Source organism: Vitis riparia, chromosome 15 (genome assembly GCF_004353265.1).
Source record: "Vitis riparia cultivar Riparia Gloire de Montpellier isolate 1030 chromosome 15, EGFV_Vit.rip_1.0, whole genome shotgun sequence".
NCBI classification, from domain to species: Eukaryota; Viridiplantae; Streptophyta; class Magnoliopsida; order Vitales; family Vitaceae; genus Vitis; species Vitis riparia.
The window spans coordinates 20,947,216-20,971,081 of NC_048445.1; the positions used below are offsets into that span (position 1 = coordinate 20,947,216).

Consider the following 23,866-nt stretch of genomic DNA (forward strand, 5'->3'; position numbering starts at 1 on the left):
TTTTTTGGAAGTCTTCATGAAACAATTCAATCTCTTAATTCCCAACCCTTCTACATTCAATTTGAAAACTTGACCAATCCACTTAATGATATTTCTAAAGCCTCTTCAATGTCTCTCTCACTAAGGCAATATGACTAGTTGCCTTATTGTATTTTGGTAAGAATTATTCTAGTTGGGAACAACATTGGGAATATCCTTTAAAGACTTATAAAATAAGGGAAAGATTGGTTTCAATGCTCAGGGCTTAATTTGGGACACTAATAGTGACTAAAATTCAGCTTGTGACTTGCAATACTTAGTTTTTTAAGTTTCTATTCTAGTTAGTGGCAAACATTTATTTCTTTTATTATTATTATTATTATAATATTTCTTTCCTATATCTTTTTCTATTCTTGTAGGTTATGTTTGGTTTCTGAAAAATACTAAGAAAAGAAAAAAATGCTAAAAAAAATAAATTTCTTATGTTTGTTTGCAATATGGAAAATATGAAAGAAAATTAAATATAATTAAACATAACTAGAAATTTATGTATCTTTATATTATTTAAGCTTTACATAATGGAGAAAAATAAGTGAAATAAGTTTCAAGAAACATAAAAAATGATATATTGATCTTAAATCTTTTTTTTCCTTCACTTCTTATTTCCTTCTAGTTTTCCTCTCTATTTTCTTTCCCTTACATTTTCCTTCATATTTTCGGGAACCAAACATAGTCGTAAAGAAATATAAGAATTTGGAACATAGTTATATTAGGGAAGGGTCATAAGAGTCATGTACATTTGTGACCCTTTAGGATATTACTCATGAAACTTTCACCATTGATTTCACATCAATGTTCAAATTGAAATCTCAAGAAAGCAACTTTCAAGTCTCATCAATGCTCAAAGAAATCTTATTTCTATCACTAACTTCACATCAACATCTCATTTTCAAAGTCTCATTGAAGTTTGAGTAGAAAATTCTCAATTGAAAATCTAGTCACTTCAATGATGCAACTTAAGAAGAAGAAGGAGAGAAGAATTTGATGTTGAAGTTGATTGTCTTGAAGCTCTTCAAAATGTTCTTAATGTAGAGCTTGAGATGAAAATCCGAACATTAAAGAAGATTTCAATCTCTTATGGTTTGAAGTTCCATCTGAAAGGTTCTCTCAAAAGCTAATATGAAATTTAATATAATGTGGTTTGATGATTAATGCGATCCCTACATCCACAAAGTGCACCAACACTCAACAATCCACTAATCAAAATGAATTAGAAGAGTTACAATGATGAAACTTTCAAGAAATAACCTCTCAATTGCAGTTGCACACTCTAAAAACAAAACGCTAAATATAAAAGTATTAAATATATAATAGGGGCAAACTCATCAATCAAAATGCCACATAAGGTAACAGAATTAGCTTGAACTTCAATGTCTTGGAAAACTTTTGAGCTTCCAAAATCCCACATAAGCCCACCATGTCTATGGTTTTCCTTTGTCTTGTGAAGCGGGCCTTGATCCCCTTGCTAGAGGAGATGGGATCTTTTTGGTTGGTGGTGGATGGTACTAGATGGTCCGTATTTGAAGTCGTTGTTTGTTATATATAATGAAGTTATGCAATCTTCTTGTATATTTTCTTATCTGAAAAAGACCCTTCATCCTACTTTGTATTCTTTTTCCTTTTCTCTAATTTATGTCTTAATTAAAAGAAAGGGTCTTAGTTTTCTTAGTATTTCTTTTCTTTGATGGTTCTTATGGAGTATTTTTACAATTTTTCTTCTCCTTTCCCACTCTCTCTTTTTTCCTTTGTTTTCATAATTAAGCTTCTAATTGTTCCTTGACCATGGATGTTTCAGTATTGTGATGAACCTCATAATCATCAGTCTCATTACCTATGAGTGACAGCGTCACATTCTGTGTACATGTGCATGAATCACATCCATGAACATAGAAAACAACATTTCAATATGTGAAATCAGTTGTAAAGGAATTTGATACAAATATGGTATATATTATAACACTCATAGGTGAATCACATCTTTGAACAGAGGAAACCACATTTCAATATATGAAATCAGTTATAATGGAAATTGTTAGAAATATGGTATATATTATAACACAAACTGTGGTTTGCACTGAGGTGATATGTTGTAAACTAAGAATCAGGAGAGGTTTCTCTTTCCAATTTCCTAGTCCTCTAATTTAGTAATATTTTAATTGAGATAAATATCCTGGCTCAAGATCTAAAGGTGGCTAGAGTTCTATTGGTCATTTAAGCTTTTGAATGTCTTCAATTCCAATACAATGTGCATATTGAATAGACTTAGGGCCTGTATGGGAGTGTTTCTAGTTAAAGGGCTTTTAGTGTGTAGCACTTTTGTTGGTAAAGTTTTGATAGGCCGAGAAGGTCAGATAGAATCCCTAAGAAGAATCCTAAGTTTTTAGCTTGAGTTAGACTAAGTCTAAAGAGTTGTTAGCCTTTTAATTTATTTTTTGCTTTTGTTTTGTATTTTTGCACATTCAAATTTGTTACAAGGTATTCCCTTGAGTTTAGGCTAGTTAGTTTCCTAAGTTGAAGCTGATTTGTTAAGCTTTACTCTATTTATTGGAACATTAGCAATGAATAAAAACAAGCATATTTTTCTTACAAACAATTGTGGTTTATCTTTCATCTAATGAAAGTGAGTATTTCTTTGAGTTATTTTTGCTACCTGATTGAGACCTAACATTGGTATCAAAGCATCATTACAATGGCGTCCAACAAAGATAGAATTGAGGCTTTGGAGGCTGGGCTCAGTGGAGTTCAAGATGGAATACAACGATTAGAGGAAACCATCAACAAGCTATCTGAAGTTTTGCTTCCAACTTAAGAAGCCTCTAGCAACAATAACAATGGGTGAGAAGGATCCTTCCGTTCACATCGGGAGGAAAATGATGGTGGCATACAGGTTTTCTCTTCCAAGATGGCTAGGTTGGAATTTCCAAAATAATCCAGAGAAGATCCAACTAAAGTAGCTAAATTCTTTGAATTTCAAGGCACAACAGACAACCAAAAGGTAACTCTAACATCTTTCCACCTTGAAGGAGAAGCTAACCAATGATGTCAATGGTTGTGTCAAGCTTACTAGGAGGAAGGTCATTTGGTGACATGGGAATTATTTGAGGAGGAACTATGGGCTCATTTTTGGACTAACAAAGTGTGAAGATTTTGATCAAACTATATCCAGAGTTCGACAGGTCGGATCCCTTCGTGAGTACCAAAAGGAGTTTGAGAGACTAGGCAATCGGGTTCAAGGTTGGACACAGAAGGCTCTCATTGTCACTTTCATGGGAGGATTGAAACCTGAAATCGCCGATGAATTTGAATGTTCAAGCCCAAAACATTGAAGGAAGCCATTAGTCTAGTGAGAATGAAGGATGAACAGATTGCAAGAACGAAGGGGTTCATATGACCTCCACTGTAGAACCGTGTATCTACCACCATCACTCCAATGAATCAGTCTACCATAATAGTGACACCCAAGCGATTGAGTTGGGATGAAATGCAAAAATAGAGAGCACAAGGGCTTTGTTTCAACTACAATGAAAGATTCACCCTAGATCACAAGTGCCAAGGACCTCAACTACTCCTTCTTGAGTTCCAAAGCAATAGTCAAACCAAAGAATACGAGGTGGAGGATGAAGAGTTGCAAATGGAAGATACTATGGGAGATCAAGTTGAACTAGAAATATTAATACATGCACTAGTAGGCTGGACATCTCCATGAACCATGCAAGTAGCAGCCACCGTCGGATCTTAACACGTGACAGTGTTGATTGATAGTGGATCCACTCACAATTTTATGAGCGAGAAAATAGCCAAATTGCTTTGACTTTGGTGGTGCCAAAGAAATGATTTGTTGTTCGCGTGGAAAATGGAGAACGACTACTTTTCCGGGGTTGCTTTGAGAAGGTGCAAGTGAATTTGCAAGACATTAATTTTTCACTCACCTTTTATTCTCTACCCCTAACAGGACTTGATATGGTGTTAGGCATCTAATGGCTAGAGATGCTAGGCTTCGGGGTTTGCAATTGGAAACAATTGATCATGGACTTTCACTGGGATAATTAAGCACGAAGATTGCAAGGAATTAACCAAACCATTCAAGCGATATCATTGGCGTTAGTTGCGAAAGAGATGCGCCAAGGCCAAATGTTGTTTGTTGTCTACTTACAAGCTGCCGAGAAGTCCATTGGGACAGACACCAGTCCTAACATGCAGTAGACATTGGAGAACTATGCAGACATGTTCAAAGAACCAACCACACTACCACTCCTGAGGGATATTGACCATCACATTCTTCTCAAAGAAGGTACTCAACCCATAAACGTTCAGCCCTATAGATATGCATATTTTCTAAAAATAGAGATAAAAAAGAAGGTCGGGGAGATTCTTAACATGGGAGTCATTTAACCTAGCACCAGTCCATTCTCATATTCTGTTTTGTTGGTAAAAAAGAAATATGGCACTTGGCCATTTTGCACAGACTATCGGGCACTAAACGTAGCCACCATCAAAGATCGATTTCCCATTCCTACGGTGGACAATATGCTAGATGAGTTGTATGGGGTAGCCTATTTCACCAAACTAGACTTACGAGTTGGATATCATCAGGTAGAATTACATGTTCCTGATATTCTAAAAACTACCTTTAGAACCCATAATGACCATTTTGAGTACCTAATTATGCCTTTTGGTTTATGCAATGCCCCTTCAACCTTCTAAGCCATTATGAATTCTATATTCCACCATCCTCTTCGCAAGTTCATACCCATTTTCTTTGATGATATTCTTGTTTATAGTCCCACCTGGGAATTATATGTAGAACATGTAAGAACAACATTAGATAGTAGAAATTTATTTGAAACTATGGACTTTTGGGTCACCCCCTTACCAATCTCCCCAAAAATGGAAGCTTTAGATGGAATGAAGAAGCAACGGATGCATTCAAGCTACTCAAGCAAACCATGACAACTACCTTGATGTTAGCCATGCCAAATTTTGATGACTCTTTTATTATTGAAACTGATGCTTCAGGTGACAGAATCAACACGGTTCTTACTTAACAAGGCAAGCCAATCTCGTTTATGAGTCACACTTTAGGGATTAGTAAATGAACATGGTCCATCTAAGCCAAGAAAATGCTAGCGATTGTGGAAGCAATTAGGACATGGCAACCTTATCTTTTATGTTCATGGCAAAATTCCCCTGCTACAATAGTAGTCACCAACAATGGAATCTCGATCAACGCATAGTAGTAATTCCTCATTCCTCCTGCAAAAAGATGTCCAGATGGGTTGTCCAGACACACCCTCCGATGGTTTTGTTAGCCATGGCTAGAGAGATTAAGTTATTGGCCTTTTCTCAGGGATAGCCAACTTACCTTCCTAAGAGTCTCCTTAGAGTTTATATATGAGTCAGAAAGTATGGCACCGCTGTGCTAGCGGGTCCCATCGTCATGATTGCGGCTCATAAGGTGGCAAAGCAATCATGAGATTTCTGGTGCCAGGTGGCGGCTGTCACTTCAATTATGATATTTCTGGTGCCAGGTGGCGACTGACACCTCAATTATGACTTTAAATATCGGGGATGTGTCAGGCACTCTGATAAGATTTAGGAATATCTTGTAGAGCATATCTTGCATTAAAGATGAGTGACAGTTCAGGAGACTTGGTTGTCTTACTAGAGTTCGCTTTTTGATTGTGGGCGGAAATGGATCCGGCAAATCGCAAGTGTCTGACGAGCCAAGTTGTTCGAGGAGTCTGAATTGTCGGCTGCGGATGTTATCCGGGTAAGCGCTTTCAGAGTATTCGTACTTGTCTGTCCGGGGAAGTTGAACCGCCCTTCTCTCCCATCCGACGTCAGGCGCCAAATGTGAAATATCCGGAGAAGGTGGAACGTTGGCCGGACAGAATGACGGCTGTGAGATATTCGAATAGGATAGAACGTCGGCCGGATAGAATTCTTCTCCGGGTGGAATGAGCTATGTCGCGCGCCTTAAGGGGGAATGTCTGCGTGTGCAAGGGAGAGAGAGAGCCACGCGACATTTTTTAGAGAGGATCCCACAATGCCCCTTTTTATATCGCTTGTCTGGCCTGGTCAGAGAAGGCGAGATAAAAATGCTACCTTTACAAAATTTCTCTTTCATTGGTAGTATTGCTTTAGATTGGCTACATTCCAAAGGCGGAGTAGAGGGGTTCCATTTAAGGTTTGCAAATGGTACGACCCATTTTCGTTGGCTTTTGATACCACATAAGGACCTTCCCAATTGGCCTGAAATTTTCTGGCTCCTGTCTCAGCCGTGTTTTCAAAGATTTTTCTAAGCACCAATGACCCTTCCTTGAAAATTCGAGGTTGCACCTTCCTGTTGTAATATGCAGCTACCTTTTGTTGATATGCGGCCATTCGAATGGATGCTGCCTCTCTAGCCTCATCTGCCCAATCCAAGTGCCTTGCAAGCTCGTCGTCTTCATTTCTTTGACTTTGGACGGCAGTCAGGACTATAGGCATACCCACTTCAGTTGGGATGACGGCATCTGTTCCGTATGCAAGGGCAAATGGGGTATTCCCGGTCGGCCTTCCGGGTGAGGTCCGGTAGGCCCATAGGACGCCAGGCAGCTCTTCTACCCACTTCCCTTTGGCTTTTTCCAACCGTTTCTTCAACGCATTCAGTAAGGTTTTATTGGTCGTTTCCGCTTGACCGTTGCTTTGAGGGTACCGCGGTGTGGAATACAGGTTTTTGATGTGAAGTTCAACGCAAAAAATTTTAAAGGCAGAGCTATCAAATTGAGGGCCGTTGTCGGCTATGATCGCCTGAGGGATTCCAAACCGACACACTATATTTTTCCAGACGAACCTTTTGACGTCCTTGTCTTTGATGCTTGCGTAGGCTTCAACTTCTACCCACTTGCTGAAATAATCGGTAGCAATGAGCAGAAACTTCTTCTGAGCGGCTGCAATGGGTAAAGGTCCCACGATATCCATCCCCCATTGTACGAAAGGCCAGGGGCTTGTCATTGAGTTTAACATCTCAGCAGGCATATGCGGGATTGGCGCGTGTTTTTGGCATTTGTCGCATTTTCTTACATAGATCTCTGCATCTTGCCTCATGATGGGCCAATAATATCCTTGTGAATGCGCCCGGTGCGCTAAGGTTCTGCTCCCTGAGTGGTTGCTGGAAACGCCTTCATGAAGTTCGGATAGAATATATTGGATTTCTGGCTGGATCAAGCATCTGAGGTACGGACCTCCGAAGGAACACCTATAAAGATCATCCCCGATTAGGGTAAAGCGGGATGCTTGTATCCGAATTTTGTGAGCGTGCTTGGGATCTTTAGGCAGTGCCCCCGTTTGTAAATACGCTCTGATGTCAACCGCCCAGTCGTCTTTCTTTGGGCCCACATTGCAAACGTGTGATTCAGCGATGGTGGGAGTGATTTGAATGTATACATGTATCATTGTTGATTCTTTCACGGGAAATGATGCGGTTATTCCTGCCAAAGCGTCGGCTTGCACATTATCTCCCCTTAGGATTTTCTCAATGACCCACTCTCCTAGCCGGCTGAGTGATTCTTGTACTTTCAATAAGTATTTGGCCATGCGCTCGTCCTTGGCCTCGTACTCTTTTACTATTTGCCCCACGACAAGCTGGGAGTCGCTGTGGATTTTGACTTTTGAGGCATTCAAAGTGGTTGCAAGGCCTAACCTGGATAGGATGGACTCATATTCAGCTTCATTGTTTGAGGTGGGAAAATCTAGATAGATGGATTGATCCAACCGTTCACCGGTTGGCGCTTTGAGGAGGAGTCCGACTCCTGATCCGGATGAGCGGGAGGCTCGATCAACATGCGGAGACCACCAATCATCCGGAGTCAATTCTTTGTCCGGGTCACTCTCTTCGGGCAACTCTGCTATAAAATCTGCCATGACTTGTCCTTTCAGGGATAATCTGGGTTGATACTCTATCCCATATTCGCTCAGCTCTATCGCCCATTGTAGCATCCTCCTTGTTATGTCTGGTTTATGTAGAACGTTTCTGAGGGGTTGATTGGTGAGTATGGTTATGGGGTGAGCTTGGAAATAGGGACACAGTTTCTGAGCGGCCGTGCGTAACGCCAGGGCAGTCTGTTCCATCGTTGAATACCTTGTCTCTACATCAGCAAGCGCTTTGCTGATGAAATATACAGGTCTTTGCTCTCGGGGCGACAAGGAACGGATCAAGACCGCACTAACAGCCCAATCCGTAACTACCAGATACAGGTATAGTCTTTCCCTAGGTTGCGGACTGCTTAGAATGGGGGGTTGAGAAAGATACCGCTTGATTTCTTCAAAAGCATTCTGGCAGCTTTGCGTCCATCCGGATTTATTGACATCTCTGAGTGCCAGGAAGAAAGGCTTCATCTTGTCTGTGAATCGAGCTATGAACCGTCCGAGAGCGACGAACTTGCCAGTGAGGCGTTGCAACTGCTTCTTGTTTGTTGGTGCAAGCATGTTCGCGACCGCTTTCACCTGATCTGGATTGATTTCGATTCCTCTTTGGGTAACCATGAAACCCAGGAACTTCCCTGAGCTTACACCGAATGCGCATTTGGCTGGGTTAAGCTTCATGCCATATTTTCTCAATAAATGAAAAACTTTCTGCAAATGCTGGGTGTGTTCGCCTCGGGTTTTGCTTTTGACTACCACGTCGTCGACGTATACCTCTACAACGTCGCCGATCAGCGGCTTGAAAATCTTGGTCATTAACCTCTGATACTTGGCCCCAACGTTCTTGAGTCCGAATAGCATGACTTTATAATAGTAGAGCCCGTGAGGAGTTATGAAGGCTGTTTTTTCTTCATCTCCTGGTGCCATGGGAATTTGGTGATACCCGGAGAAAGCATCCAAAAAGGCTAGCACTTCATGCCCGGATGTGGCATCTACTATCTAGTCTATCCGTGGTAGCGGAAAACTATCTTTGGGGCATGCGTCATTGAGATTGGTGTAGTCTACGCACACCCGCCATTTTCCTCCCTTCTTGGGGACCACTACTACATTTGACAACCATTCTGGATACTCCACCTCTCTTATAAATCCTGCCTCTAATAATTTTTCCATTTCTTCCTGAATGACCTTTTGCTTATCTGGGTGGAATGGTCGGATTTTTTGTCGAACGGGCTTGGAGATGGTTAACACATTGAGCCAGTGAGAGGCGACGCTCGGAAGTATTCCAGGCATGTCCGAGTGGGCCCAAGCAAAGATATCGCGATTTTGTTGGAGCACCTTTTGAAGCTTGAATCTTTCGACTGTCGGTAAGAGGGTACTGACGTATGTGAAGCATTCACCCCCCTCTGATATCCGGACAGCTTCCAGTGGGTCTGCTGTCGGGGGATCTTTGTCTGCCGGGTGCTGTGATTACTACCCAAAAAGTGCTATTTTGCGTCTTTAATTCATTATGTTTTAAGCACTTTTGTGTAGTAGTTCTCCATTTTTATTCCAATTGGCATGTTAAGGACCTAGCAATGACTTCTAATCATATTTGTGGCTAGTTTTAGTGTTTTGACAGCTTTTTGGATCATTAAGACAAGCCAAGTAAAGGAGAGAAGCAAAGAGGAAAACAGAGTGAAGAGAACAGAGGACATCAACTGCAGTCTTCCTTCACACTTTTGGAGCACTTCCCGAAGTTCATTTTCTACATGCTATATACCATTTTAAAGCTCAGGAAGTCAAGAATCCAACACTTTAAACCGTGTATGATTTGGAGCTGAAATGAGGAAGATATGGCCTTCGGAAGACAACTGCACCAGCAGCCCATGCAAGTGCGAATTTCGCACCAGCTCATGCGACTTCGGTGCAAAATCTCCTCTGTTCTGCCAACTCCACATGAGATCTTTTCTGTTGTATTTTTTTTATGTAAATTCCTTTCTTATCCCTGTAATTAGCCAATCACAAGCTTTGCTTTGTAAAGACTATAAGAGGGGTGGAAATCATCTCTCGAAACACTATATTGTATATTTTACACTTAGTGAAATTTTCCTCTTGGGGAGAAAAACATAGTTCTCTTTGCTTTCCTTTTCTCGCTTCTATTTTCTTTTTCTTGGAATCCAAACAACCTCTGAGGATGTTTTCCCAGAGGATGAGAGGCTAAACCTTTGGTTTCTTGGAGTAAAGGAAGCTAGGTGAAAAGTCCAGATGCAAAAGTGGAAAACTCTTGTGCATTAAATACAGGTAGTTGGAGTTCATAAATGGATTTTAAATCTAAAGTTTTGCTTTAAATCCCTTAGAATCACTTTGAATGGCCAATACATGATAAGCTTTAGGTCTCTGTGGATACTTATTGCTAGATCTACATCAGACCATTAGTTATCATGTACGAGCCATTGGAAAGTGGCTCAAGGTGAAGACCCATAGTGTCTAAAGCCATTAATGGAACTTGACTACCATTTCTATTGACTTTTTATGGATTAAATCTTCATTGTTAAACCTATACCGGTTCGGGAAACAACCATCCTTTATGTTGTTGTCCCCAATACAAGGAGAAAAATCCGGAATTTCCCACTTTGCATTCTGATCTTGATCCTAGCGACCCTTAGCTCTAGGAGACTTTCTTTCTTCCATTTTTACCTAAGTTCTATGTTAGTTTAGTTTCAAACACCACTTTCAAAACAAATTTTATTTTCTTTTAAACTTTAAGTTTTTGACAAAGGAAATCATCAGATTCAATTTCTAATCTTGAGTCTATCACTGGTAGAATGAAAACCCATCCCAGAGTTCGACCCTAGAGCTGCTATACTATAGTAGCTTTGCTACGCTAGTATGAGGTCATAGGATTTATAAATATTTTTGATTAAAATACCCAACTGGGCATGAATCAAAATGGCGCCATTGCCGGGGATGGTGCCACTTTACAGTGATATGATCTTTTAAGAATACTTGTGATTTCCATCACAAGTTTGGTGAATTCCTTTTTCACTAACTTCATTTCCTTTCTTTTAATTGTAGAATTCCTTTTGTTAAGTTTACTTTCATTTTCTTTCTAACCTTAACTTTCTTCTAGCTTTCTTTTGTTTTTGTTGTCTTTGTTTTTTTTTTTTCAGGTAAGTTGTAACTTGTGCATGCCCTATTGGATTCAGGACCAAGAGGGAAGACTAGTAAGGATTGAGAATCCTCAAGACACAGAGTTGGATATCTGTGTAAACATCATGGACCCTCCACAAGAGGATCAGAATTCTCAACACGATCAAGGGGGTAATCCAAATGCATATCTATCCATGAGGGATAGAATGCACCCACCAAGGATGAGTGCACCCTCATGCATCGTACCTCCTCTTGAGCAGCTAATTATAAGGCCCCATATTGTGCCCCTCCTACCAAATTTCCATGGAATGGAGAGTGAGAACCCATATGCCCACATCAAGGAGTTTGAGGAGGTGTGCAATACTTTTAGAGAGGGAGGAGCTTCAATAGACTTGATGAGACTCAAGCTATTCCCTTTTACTTTGAAGGACAAGGCAAAAATATGGATTAACTCTTTAAGGCCAAGGAGCATATGGAATTGGGTTGATCTTTAGGCCGAATTTTTGAAGAAATTTTTCCCCACCCATAGGACCAATGGGTTGAAGAGACAAATCTCAAAATTTTCTGCAAAAGAAAATGAGAAGTTCTATGAATGTTGGGAAAGGTATATGGAGGCCATCAATGCTTGTCCTCATCATGGCTTTGATACATGGCTCTTGGTGAGCTATTTTTATGATGGGATGTCTTCCTCCATGAAGCAAATTCTTGAAACCATGTGTGGGGGAGATTTTATGAGTAAGAATCCGGAAGAAGCCATGGACTTTTTAAGTTATGTATCTGAGGTATCAAGAGGATGGGATGAGCCCAACTCAAGAGAAATGGGAAAGATGAAAGCTCCTGTAAATCCAAAGGGTGGAATGTACATGTTAAGTGAAGACATGGACATGAAAGCTAAGGTGGCAACAATGGCAAGGAGGTTGGAAGAACTTGAGTTGAAAAAAATGCATGAAGTCCAAGCCATTTCCGAGACACAAGCCCATGTCATGCCATGCACCATTTGCCAATCATGTGATCATGTGGTAGATGAGTGCCCAACCATCCCAGCTGTGAGGGAGATGTTAGGTGATCAAGCCAATGTTGTGGGGCAATTTAGGCTCAACAACAATGCACCTTATGGAAACACCTATAATTCAAGCTGGAGAAACCATCCAAATTTTTCTTGGAAACCAAGGCCACCTCCATACCAACCACAAGCCCAAACCCAAGCACCTCAACAAACCTCTTCAGTGGAGCAAGACATTGTGAACCTAAGTAAAGTCGTGGGTGACTTTGTGGGTGAACAAAAGGCAATCAACTCCCAATTGCACCAAAAGATTGAAAATATTGAGAGTTCTCAAATTAAGAGAATGGATGGGATGCAAAATGATCTATCTCAGAAGATAGATAATATTCAATACTCCATCTCTAGGCTTACCAACCTCAACACAGTTAATGAGAAAGGAAAGTTTCCCTCTCAACCAAGCCAAAATCCAAAGGATGTTCATGAAGTTGAAACCCAAGATGGGGAGTCTTCAAAGTTGAGGGAGGTCAAAGCTGTGATCACCTTGAGGAGTGGGAAGGAGGTTGATCAACCCTTGCCTAAGGTGAGGCAAGATGCAGAACTCATGTCAAGGAGAACCTTGGTTAAAGAGAGCAATAACCAAGAAGAGAAGAGTGGGAAGAAAAATGCATCTAAATCAAGCATTGAAGAAGAGCCAAGGATAGTGATTAAAGAGGATATGATGAAGAAACATATGCCTCCCCATTTTCCTCAAGCTTTACATGGAAAGAAGGGAATCAAGAATTCATCAGAAATTCTTGAAGTTTTGAGACAAGTGAAGGTGAATATACCCTTACTTGATATGATCAAGTAAGTCCCCACATATGCAAAATTTTTAAAGGACTTGTGCATAGTCAAAAGAAGGTTAATTGTGACAAAGAAGGTATTCCTCACTGAGCAAGTAAGTGCCATCATTCAGTGTAAGTCTCCAGTTAAGTACAAAGATCCGGGATGTCCCACCATTTCAATCAACATTGGAGGGACACATGTGGAGAAGGCTTTACTAGACTTGGGGGCAAGTGTGAATTTGCTCCCATACTCTATGTATAAGCAACTGGGACTTGGAGGATTGAAGCCCACAGCCATCACTCTCTCCTTAGCTGATAGGTCAGTCAAAATGCCAAGGAGGGTGATAGAGGATGTTCTAGTTCAAGTGGATAAATTCTACTATCCCGTGGATTTTGTGGTGCTTGATACTGATCCCACTGTTAAGGAAGCAAATTATGTGCCAATCATCCTTGGGAGACCTTTCCTAGCTACCTCCAATGCCATCATCAATTGTAGGAATGGGGTGATGTAGCTCACATTTGGAAACATGACCTTGGAATTAAACATATTCCACCTATGCAAGAGGCATCTTCACCCAAAAGAGGAGGAAGGATTGGAGGAGGTGTGCTTGATCAACACTTTGGTTGAAGAGCATTGTGACAAGAATTTAGAAGAGAGCTTGAACGAAAGCCTTGGAGTGCTTGAAGAAGGGTTACCTGAACCCTCTGATGTGTTAGCCATCATGTCTCCTTGGAGGAGACGGGAAGAGATCTTACCACTGTTCAATAAGGAGGACTCACAAGGAGCAGCTACGGAGGACCCTCCAAAGCTAGTTTTGAAGCCACTTCCTGTTGATTTGAAGTATGCATATTTGGAGGAAGATGAGAAATGTCCAGTGGTGGTTTCTTCAACTCTCACAAGTGATCAAGAGGATAGTCTTTTGGGAGTCCTCAGAAAATGCAAAAAAGCCATTGGATGGCAAATTTATGATCTGAAAGGGATTAGCCCTTTGGTATGCACCCACCATATCTACATGGAGGAAGATGCAAAACCAGTGAGGCAGCCCCAGAGGAGGTTGAATCCTCACATGCAAGAGGTGGTAAGGGGTGAAGTTCTGAAGCTACTTCAAGCAGGGATCATATATCCCATTTCAGATAGCTTGTGGGTGAGCCCAACCCAAGTAGTCCCAAAGAAATCTGGAATTACTGTGATCCAGAATGAGAAAGGGGAGGAAGTCTCTACACGTCTTACCTCAGGATGGAGGGTGTGTATAGACTACAGGAGGTTGAATTCAGTGACTAGGAAGGACCATTTCCCATTGCCTTTCATGGACCAAGTCCTTGAGAGAGTCTCAGGGCATCCTTTCTATGTTTTTTGGATGGTTACTCGGGGTACTTCCAAATAGAGATTGATTTGGAAGATCAAGAAAAGACAACCTTCACTTGCCCCTTTGGTACTTTTGCCTATAGGAGGATGCCCTTTGGTCTATGTAATGCACCTGCAACTTTCCAAAGATGTATGCTAAGCATCTTCAGTGATATGGTGGAGCGCATCATGGAAGTCTTCATGGATGACATCACTGTATATGGAGTTCTTATAAGGAGTGTTTGTTGCATTTAGAAGCTGTTCTCCAAAGATGTATTGAGAAAGACCTAGTGCTAAATTGGGAGAAGTGCATTTTATGGTACAACAAGGAATTGTCTTAGGACATATAATCTCCAAGAATGGCATTGAGGTAGATAAGGCAAAGGTGGAGCTAATTGTTAAGTTGCCACCTCCCACAAATGTTAAAGGAATTAGGCAATTCCTAGGACATGCGGGTTCTATAGGAGGTTCATTAAGGATTTCTCAAAAATCTCAAAACCTCTTTGTGAACTCTTGGTAAAGGATGCCAAGTTTGTGTGGGATGAGAAATGTCAGAAGAGTTTTGAGGAACTGAAGCAATTCCTCACAACTGCACCAATAGTGAGAGCCCAAATTGGAAATTACCTTTTGAGGTAATGTGTGATGCAAGTGATCTTGCTATGGGGGCTGTTTTGGGGCAAAGAGAGATGGAAAGCCCTATGTGATTTATTATGCAAGCAAAACTTTGAATGAGGCTCAAAGGAACTACACAACTACTGAGAAGGAGTTGTTGGCAGTAGTTTTTGCCTTGGATAAGTTTCGTGCCTATTTGGTAGGGTCCTCTATAGTGGTGTTCACTGACCATTCTGCTTTGAAGTACTTGCTAACCAAGCAAGATGCCAAGGCAAGATTGATAAGATGGATCCTTTTGCTTCAAGAATTCAATCTCCAAATCGGGATAAAAAGGAGTAGAAAATGTGGTAGCTGACCACTTGTCAAGACTTGTGATAGCACATGACTCACATGGTCTACCTATCAATGATGACTTCCCTGAGGAGTCTCTCATGTCAATAGAGGTAGCTCCATGGTATTCTCACATTGCAAATTACTTGGTTACTGGAGAAGTTCCAAGTGAGTGGAGTGCCCAAGACAAGAGGCATTTCTTTGCTAAGATCCATGCCTATTATTGGGAGGAGCCTTTTCTCTTCAAATATTGTGCGGATCAAATCATAAGGAAATGTGTTCCTGAACAAGAGCAATCAGGAATTCTTTCCCATTGTCATGATAGTGCATGTGGAGGTCATTTTGCTTCCCAGAAAACAGCTATGAGAGTGGTCCAATTAGGTTTTTGGTGGCCCTCTCTTTTCAAGGATGCCCACTCTATGTGCAAGGGATGTGATCGGTGTCAAAGGCTTGGGAAGCTAACACGCCGGAATATGATGCCCTTGAACCCCATCTTGATAGTGGATGTCTTTGATGTTTGGGGGATAGACTTCATGGGACCATTTCCAATGTCATTTGGACACTCCTACATTTTGGTGGGAGTGGATTATGTCTCTAAGTGGGTAGAAGCAATCCCATGTAGGAGCAATGATCATAAGGTGGTTCTCAAATTTCTCAAGGAGAACATCTTTTCAAGATTTGGAGTGCCTAAGGCCATTATCAGTGATGGAGGAACCCACTTTTGCAACAAGCCTTTTGAGACTCTTCTAGCCAAATATGGGGTCAAGCACAAGGTAGCTACACCTTATCACCCTCAAACAAGTGGCCAAGTTGAGTTAGCCAACGGGAAATCAAGAATATACTGATGAAGGTGGTGAATGTGAATAGGAAGGATTGGTCTATTAAGCTCCTGGATTCATTATGGGCTTATAGGACCGCTTATAAGACCATTCTTGGAATGTCTCCTTATTGCCTTGTTTATGGCAAAGCGTGCCATCTCCCAGTGGAGGTTGAATATAAAGCATGGTGGGCAATCAAGAAGCTCAACATGGACTTGACAAGAGCCGGGTTAAAGAGATGTTTGGATTTGAACGAATTGGAGGAAATGAGGAATGATGCTTACCTCAATTCAAAAATTGCAAAAGAGAGGTTGAAGAAATGGCATGATCAGTTGGTAAATCAGAAGAATTTTACCAAGGGACAAAGAGTCTTGCTTTATGACTCTAAACTTCATCTTTTTCCGGGAAAATTGAAATCAAGGTGGACGGGTCCTTTCATAATTCATGATGTGCAATCAAATGGAGTAGTGGAACTACTCAACTTCAACAGCACTCGAACTTTCAAAGTGAATGGGCATCGTCTCAAGCCCTATATGGAATCATTTTCCCGAGACAAGGAGGAATTCATCCTCCTTGATCCACCTCTCACATGAAAACACTCAGTTCATGGTTGAACTTAGTCTCTTCAAAGACTAAAAAGTTCATCCTCTTTTTGTTCCCTTTTACGTTAATTTTAGTTTAATCTAGTGTTTTTTTCTTGTGTATATGCATGTTTTGATTTTTATTTTTGCCTTTGATTTCATTCTAATGTGGTTTGAATTGGTTTTTGTGTTAACATGCAGGTAGGAAAGCTTGAAGAATGAAAACAAGGGAAAACAAGGGAAAATAGGGGAGAAAAGCCAAGACACAGTGAAATTCGCATCACCCAATTCTCTGGTGCAAAATTCGCACCACCATTCCCCTTTGTGCAAAATCACTTTTGTGAGCATTTTCCAAAAAGCATGTTCTCGGTCCCTACCCAAAATCTCAGTGCGAAAATGCATAGGAATGCGAACCTTGTGCGAAATTGCCTTTATGACCATTTTCCAAAAAAGCATGCTCTTTGTCTTGGAGAACCACAGGAATGCGAAAATTTCACACTTCACTATTCACCTTGTGCGAAATTCGCACTTGTTCTTTAAAAGCCAATTTCTCTTTTTAAATTCTAAAGTTTGTTCTTCTTCAATCCTCTCAACACCTCTTTTCCGATCACTCCTTTCCATCCACAAGGTCCTCTCCTTCATCATCTCCCATCCTCAATCCCACCATGGAGGCCATCTCAAGAGCTCCATCCCATAGCCGCGGCACCATACTATTCACAACAGTCCGTGCCTTTCATTTTCAGATTTTTCTCCTCCTTCCACCATAAAAAACCCTTCAATTCTTCACTCAACACTCTAAATCCATCCCTAAACCAATCCCAACCTTGATTTTACCAAACCAAAACCTCAAGCTAAGGATTCAAAGCCATGGTTTCTTCATAAGAAACCCATTTCTGTCGCTATGGGAGCTTCAAAATCTCTCATTCTCTTCTTGTAAAGCTCACATTTCCAAGCTTGCCCACCATGAAAAATCCCTTTCCTACCTCAGCCAGCAATTCCCACCCTCAAAAACCAAAATTTTGCCATTTGAAAGAATCTAATTTCGCATCTTGCACGAGTGAATAATGCATTATGCGAAATTCGCACAACACTATTCCCATTGTGCGAAATTCGCATTACCCATTCCCCTTGTGCGAAATTCGCACCACCCTTCCCCTTGTGCGAATTTTTGGGATTCTTCACCCCTACCCTCCCTAATCCCAAGCCTCTGAGCCTCATTTCTTTGCTTCCTCATGCCTAAGACCTGAGGAGGCTATGCCTCAGCTCCCTAGAGCAGTCATAGAGCTGCCCCTATGCGGGCCCCGCTAGATGCACCCCCACATTTACCTGATTCTGTCCCCCAGCGCAGATACCATAATAGGAGAGCAGCTGCCACGCCTATGGCCCCTACTCAGATTCCAGCTAAGAGTCCTCCTACAAAGAGGGCCAAGACTTTAGAGCTAGGAGAGTCCTCCAGAGCACCTCGAGATTCACAGTCTCAGCCTCCTCCCACCAGGCGCCCTATCCTCACCAGCTCACCCATTGAGGGCAACTCCGATTGCCGAGCAAGAGCATTCCATGTCGAGACATATTTTAATCACTCTGTTTTGCGACAGCAGCTTAAGTTGGGGGATTCATACCGCCTACTTGAGAGGTACCATCTTGTACCCTTTATGACATCGCCACAGTTCTTTTATCCTCGAGTAGCTTTAGACTTTTACCAGTCTATGACTACTCGTGGCGTCCCGGTACCCGCCTCGATTCTTTTTACCATTGATGGACGCCAGGGTATTTTGGGGGCTAGACAGATTGCCGAGGCTTTCCATATCCCTTATGCACCAGCAAATCCAGCTGCATTTAGACACTGGGCCCCACTTTCTGAGTGGGACATGGTTCGTATACTATCTCGAGGGACATCTTCAGACAAGATCATTATGAGGAAGGAGCTTCCTCCTAGGATGCTCCTAGTTGATGTGGTGCTTCACACCAATCTTTTTCCTCTTCAGCATAGAGTGCAAATGTGAGGAGCCATTCTAGAGGCGTTATTCTGTATATGTGAGGGCTACTACTTTGGCCCCCATCATTTGATTATGGCTTTTCCTCCTCCATTTTGAGGAGAAGGTGCATAAGAGGCGTCTTACGAGGGCAGACACCATTCTTTTACTTTTCCCTCGGCTGCTATGCCATGTTCTGGCACATATGGGTTTCCCTGCAGACCCTCATTCTGAGCCCCGCCGCCATTGTCGAGAGAGCTTCTCTCTTGACCAATGGAATCAGGTATTGCTCCATCAGCATTCCTTAGAACTTCCCGAGCCAAGGGAAGTTCCTCCACAACCCTTACCATCTATATTTGCTCCATCCACTTCAGCTCCCTCGGAGCCCGTACCAGAGGCAGCATCATCTGATGCCCCACCTGCTGTTCCTCCTACCTCAGAGCCACCCATTACTATCCCTGGTGCAGAGTATCATGACTTGCTCGCTTCTTTCCAGACTCTGACCACTACATAGACGACCATTATGGAGCGGATGGACCACTTCCAGCTTCGACAGGACTAGCAGACTCTCATTCTCTGTGAGATTCAGCAGCACCTTGGTCTTTTGCCACTAGCTCCACCTGTTTCTCCTGTGCCCTCAGAGCCTTCTGCTCCAGTTGATGATTTTGCTCCAGCTGATGATGCTACACCTATAGCGGTACCTTCCATAATTGCAGCGGAGGACCCCTCCTATCCACCAGAGGAGCCTACTACTTGATCATACGATCACTCCTCTCTCTTTTTGCTTTGTATCCATATTCTATGTTTTTGGATGTGTTATATATTTTGGACCACTTTTATACTGGGATTGGATGTATTTCATGTTTATCTTGTATATTGTACTCTCTTAGTTTATATAGACATCTTCATTTTTGTGTATTTTAGCTATTCCTTTTTATTTCCTCTACTCATCACTCCTATGATTTCTTTTTCTTTTGCAACATGTGGTTTCTCCTGTCCATACAGAGTCCCTTCCTATCAGGAGGTATCACTTCTTCCCTTTTATTATCAGTTGTTTTTGGAACATTGGGGACAATGTTCATCCTAGTTGGGGGGAGAGTTGAGGAAGTAATTTGTTGGATTTTTGGTTAGGTTATTTTGCTAACAAATTTTTGCAAACTCTCTTTGTTTCTCAAAGATAAATTCTCAAAAGTAAATGGGAGAAATTAAATTCTTATCTTATTGCCATAGTCTCAGAGTTTGTATTATGCTTATTAAAGTTGATAAATTGTTGAAGCTCCTTTTGATTTCAATCTTAAGTCTTCCACTCTAATCTTTTCACACACTGAACACATTAGATTCCAGTTATAAGATGGAAAACTTTCTCACCCCTTAAACTTAGGAAATTTTCGACTTAGTGCCTTTGACCTCATTCTATTAGTGTTGGGACACCTTATAAAAGGTCAATGTGTCTTATGAAAAAAAAATTTGCTTCACTTGCTTTGAAACCCGAGCAAGGTCCGAGGGGTATATGGTGAAAATCTTTGAAGCCTGGTGCCCTAAGCCTTTATTGGTTGGGAGTCACCGACCTCACTGCTCATTACATGGGTGGATGGGTGGAGTCTATAAAAAAAAAAAAAAGTGCGTTCTTAGTCTTTTATATGGGGGTTAGTGTTGCTAAAGTTAGAGAAAAACCTTAGTTGGGGGGAGAATATAGTTTGACATACTATAACTGGAAACTAAGCACCTTAACATTTATATTTTTGTGGAAGATTAAGAGTCGGTCCTTTGGGAGTGGAAATTATTTTGATACTCAAATTTGCATAATGCCCGCTCTTTGCATGTTGTGATAGGTAAGTTATTTGATGACTCTTGTTGATGATTGAGTTTTATATCCTTGACTTGCCATGTGAGAGTTTGATCCAATCATGCCACTTGATTATTTTTTGGAGTGATCAGCATGATTTTGTAAATTATTATATTATCTATTTTCTTTATTTTTCTCTCCTTCATTGCTCAGGGACTAACAATGTGTCAGTTGGGGGGAGTGATTACTACCCAAAAAGTGCTATTTTGCGTCTTTAATTCATTATGTTTTAAGCACTTTTGTGTAGTAGTTCTCCATTTTTATTCCAATTGGCATGTTAAGGACCTAGCAATGACTTCTAACCATATTTGTGGCTAGTTTTAGTGTTTTGACAGCTTTTTGGATCATTAAGACAAGCCAAGTAAAGGAGAGAAGCAAAGAGGAAAACAGAGTGAAGAAAACAGAGGACAGCAGCTGTAGTCTTCCTTCGCACTTTTGGAGCACTTCCCGAAGTCCATTTTCTACATGCTATATACCATTTCAAAGCTCAGGAAGTCAAGAATCCAACGCTTCAAACCATGTACGATTTGGAGCTGAAATGAGGAAGATATGGCCTTCGGAAGACAACTGCACCAGTAGCCCATGCAAGTGCGAATTTCGCACCAGCTCATGCGACTTCAGTGCGAAATCTCCTCTGTTCTGCCAACTCCACATGAGATCTTTTCTGTTGTATTTTTTTGATGTAAATTCCTTTCTTATCCCTGTAATTAGCCAATCACAAGCTTTGCTTTGTAAAGACTATAAGAGGGGTGGAAATCATCTCTCGAAACACCATATTGTATATTTTACACTTAGTGAAATTTTCCTCTCGAGGAGAAAAACATAGTTCTCTTTGCTTTCCTTTTCTCGCTTCTATTTTCTTTTTCTTGGAAGCCAAACAACCTCTGAGGATGTTTTCCCAAAGGATGAGAGGCTAAACCTTTGGTTTCTTGGAGTAAAGGAAGCTAGGTGAAAAGTCCAGATGCAAAAGTGGAAAACTCTCGTGCATTAAATACAGGTAGTTGGAGTTCATAAATGGCTTTTAAATCTAAAGTTTTTCTTTAAATCCCTTAGAATCACTTTGAATGGCTAATACATGATAAACTTTAGGTCTCTGTGGATACTTATTGCTAGATCCACATCAGACCATTAGTTATCATGTACGAGCCATTGGAAAGTGGCTCAAGGTGAAGACCCATAGTGTCTAAAGCCATTAATGGAACTTGACTACCATTTCTATTGACTTTTTATGGATTAAATCTTCATTGTTAAACCTATACCGGTTCGGGAAACAACCATCCTTTATGTTGTTGTCCCCAATACGAGGAGAAAAATCCGGAATTTCCCACTTTGCATTCTGATCTTGATCCTAGCGACCTTTAGCTCCGGGAGACTTTCTTTCTTCCATTTTTACCTAAGTTCTATGTTAGTTTAGTTTCAAATACCACTTTCAAAACAAATTTTATTTTCTTTTAAACTTTAAGTTTTTGACAAAGGAAATCATCAGATTCAATTTCTAATCTTGAGTCTATCACTGGTAGAATGAAAACCCATCCCAGAGTTCGACCCTAGAGCTGCTATACTATAGTAGCTTTGCTACGCTAGTATGAGGTCATAGGATTTATAAATATTTTTTATTAAAATACCCAATTGGGCACGAATCATGTTGTAATTGCTATTGGTAAGAAGCATTTGCTTCTTTGGGGGAGTGCTCGTGGTCGGTGCTGGGTCTGGCCTCGCGAGCAATCTGATAACATTGTCGGGCAGTGAGCTGGCTTCCGTGAAGATTAATTTACCCATCTTGGGTGATGAAGCTGACCATTTGATGGTATGTGGATGGAATGACTTTCATTCCGTGCAACCACGTGCATCCCAAGATGGTGTTGAAAGGGGATAAATCCTCAACCACAGAAAATAGAACGTTTAGGATGACTGGCCCGGCTTGAACTGGCAGTGTTACATCCCCAAGTGAGGTTGTGGAAGAACCAATGAATCCGGACAGGGTTCTTCCAAGATTCTCTAGGCTGGAGGGTATGAAACCCATTTTTTTTATGACCGCCACCTGCAACAGGTCCGCGGAGCTACCTGGGTCAACCAGGATTCTTTTCACATCGAAGTCTCCAACCCCTAATGTGAGGATGAGAGCATCTCGATGTGGCTGCAGTACTCGGACTGGATCCATAGCAGGGAAACACAATGGTTCCGTCTATGGGGTGGATGCCCCCACTGGCTAATCCCGACTGAATGGAGCTTACGTGCTCCCGAACCGTGGCTGATCGCAGCAGTCTTTGCCTTTTCCTTTTGGAGCTGTACTCGTCATCCAAGGGTCCTCCGTATATGTAGTTGATTACTGCCCTAACAGGAGCTGCTGGGGCGCGTGGGCCTCGACCATGGGAAGATCCTTCACCTTTAGGCATTGTTCGAACGTACTGCTTCAAGTGTCCCGCCTTTAAGAGATCCTCCACCATGTAATGAAGGCTTCTACACGTTTCAGTGGTGTGGCCATGATCTTTATGGTAATCACATCTTTTGTTGCGGTCCCTTTCTAAGGGGTTCGATCTTATTGGTATTGGCCATCTGAAGCCGGGCAGATCGCGGATTATAGGAAGCAGTTTTTCGTACGACTTGGTGAGAGGCGTTCGAATGAGTGGCAGGCGCCGCTCATCTTGCCCCCTGTTGGACAACCCAGGATGGTTGGGTGCTTTGAAGCTTCTGGTGGCTTCACTTCTCGCGGCTTGGCCAGCTACCAGGACTTGCTGTGTAGCGGCTCAGACATCGTCCTCTAGCATGGAGTATTTACTTGCACGCCGGAATAAATCGTCCATGGATGTAGGAGGTTTCTTGGCGAAGGACTTGAAGAAGGGGGTCCCTGGGCATATGCTCCGCTTAAAAATTTGGAGGATTGCGTCCATGTTGTATGATTATACTTGTAAGAGAACTTGTCTGAAGCGCTTTACGAACTCTCTCAAAGTTTCATTTTCTTGCATTTTGAGGTTCTACAAGGTGCTGATATTTTACTTATGCCTGGCTGAGCATAAGTACTGCCCCACGAAGACCTCGGACAGATCCCGGAAATTGTTAATCGAGTTCGCGGGCAGTCGGTGAAACCACGAGAGAGCCTGGCCTTGTAGGCTTGCTGGGAAAACCTTGCATAACAACCTATCATTCCCTATGTGTAGGGTCATGAGCTGCCAATAATGCATTATGTGATCGAAAGGATCACTAGATCCATCATACGTGGAGAATTTCGAGACGATGAACCCTCATGGGGGTTCATATTTAATAATACGAGGATTGAAAGGCGTGGAGAGCATGTCGTCTAGACGCCTGCTGATAGAGCCCGGAGGGGCTGTGTGCGAGGGATCTTTACCAACCCGCGCCACTGGTAGGCGGGCGGCATGTCCCTGTAAAGTAGGCGAACTTGAAGGCTCGGAGTGTGCCTCCAGTGATATGGTGGCATGAGGCCTGTTTTTGCAGGGTGT

At 41.8% G+C, this 23,866-nt stretch overlaps 2 protein-coding genes and 1 non-coding gene across 3 annotated transcripts; all 3 read right to left on the minus strand.

Annotated features, from left to right (window-relative positions):
• Positions 1-6,162: 6,162 nt before the first annotated feature.
• On the minus strand, positions 6,163-8,871 carry LOC117932079. Its single transcript, XM_034853116.1, has one exon. The coding sequence runs from the start codon at positions 8,869-8,871 to the stop codon at positions 6,163-6,165; it is 2,709 nt and encodes a 902-aa protein (XP_034709007.1).
• A 2,738-nt stretch (positions 8,872-11,609) lies between these two features.
• LOC117932831 lies at positions 11,610-11,716 on the minus strand. The gene has a single exon (XR_004654238.1). It is a non-coding gene; the product is annotated as a small nucleolar RNA R71 (small nucleolar RNA).
• A 10,460-nt stretch (positions 11,717-22,176) lies between these two features.
• On the minus strand, positions 22,177-22,852 carry LOC117932080. The gene is made up of 2 exons (XM_034853117.1): positions 22,640-22,852; positions 22,177-22,542 (listed from the first exon to the last, which is right to left on the minus strand). The coding sequence occupies exons 1-2, from the start codon at positions 22,850-22,852 to the stop codon at positions 22,177-22,179; spliced, it is 579 nt and encodes a 192-aa protein (XP_034709008.1).
• Positions 22,853-23,866: the final 1,014 nt, after the last annotated feature.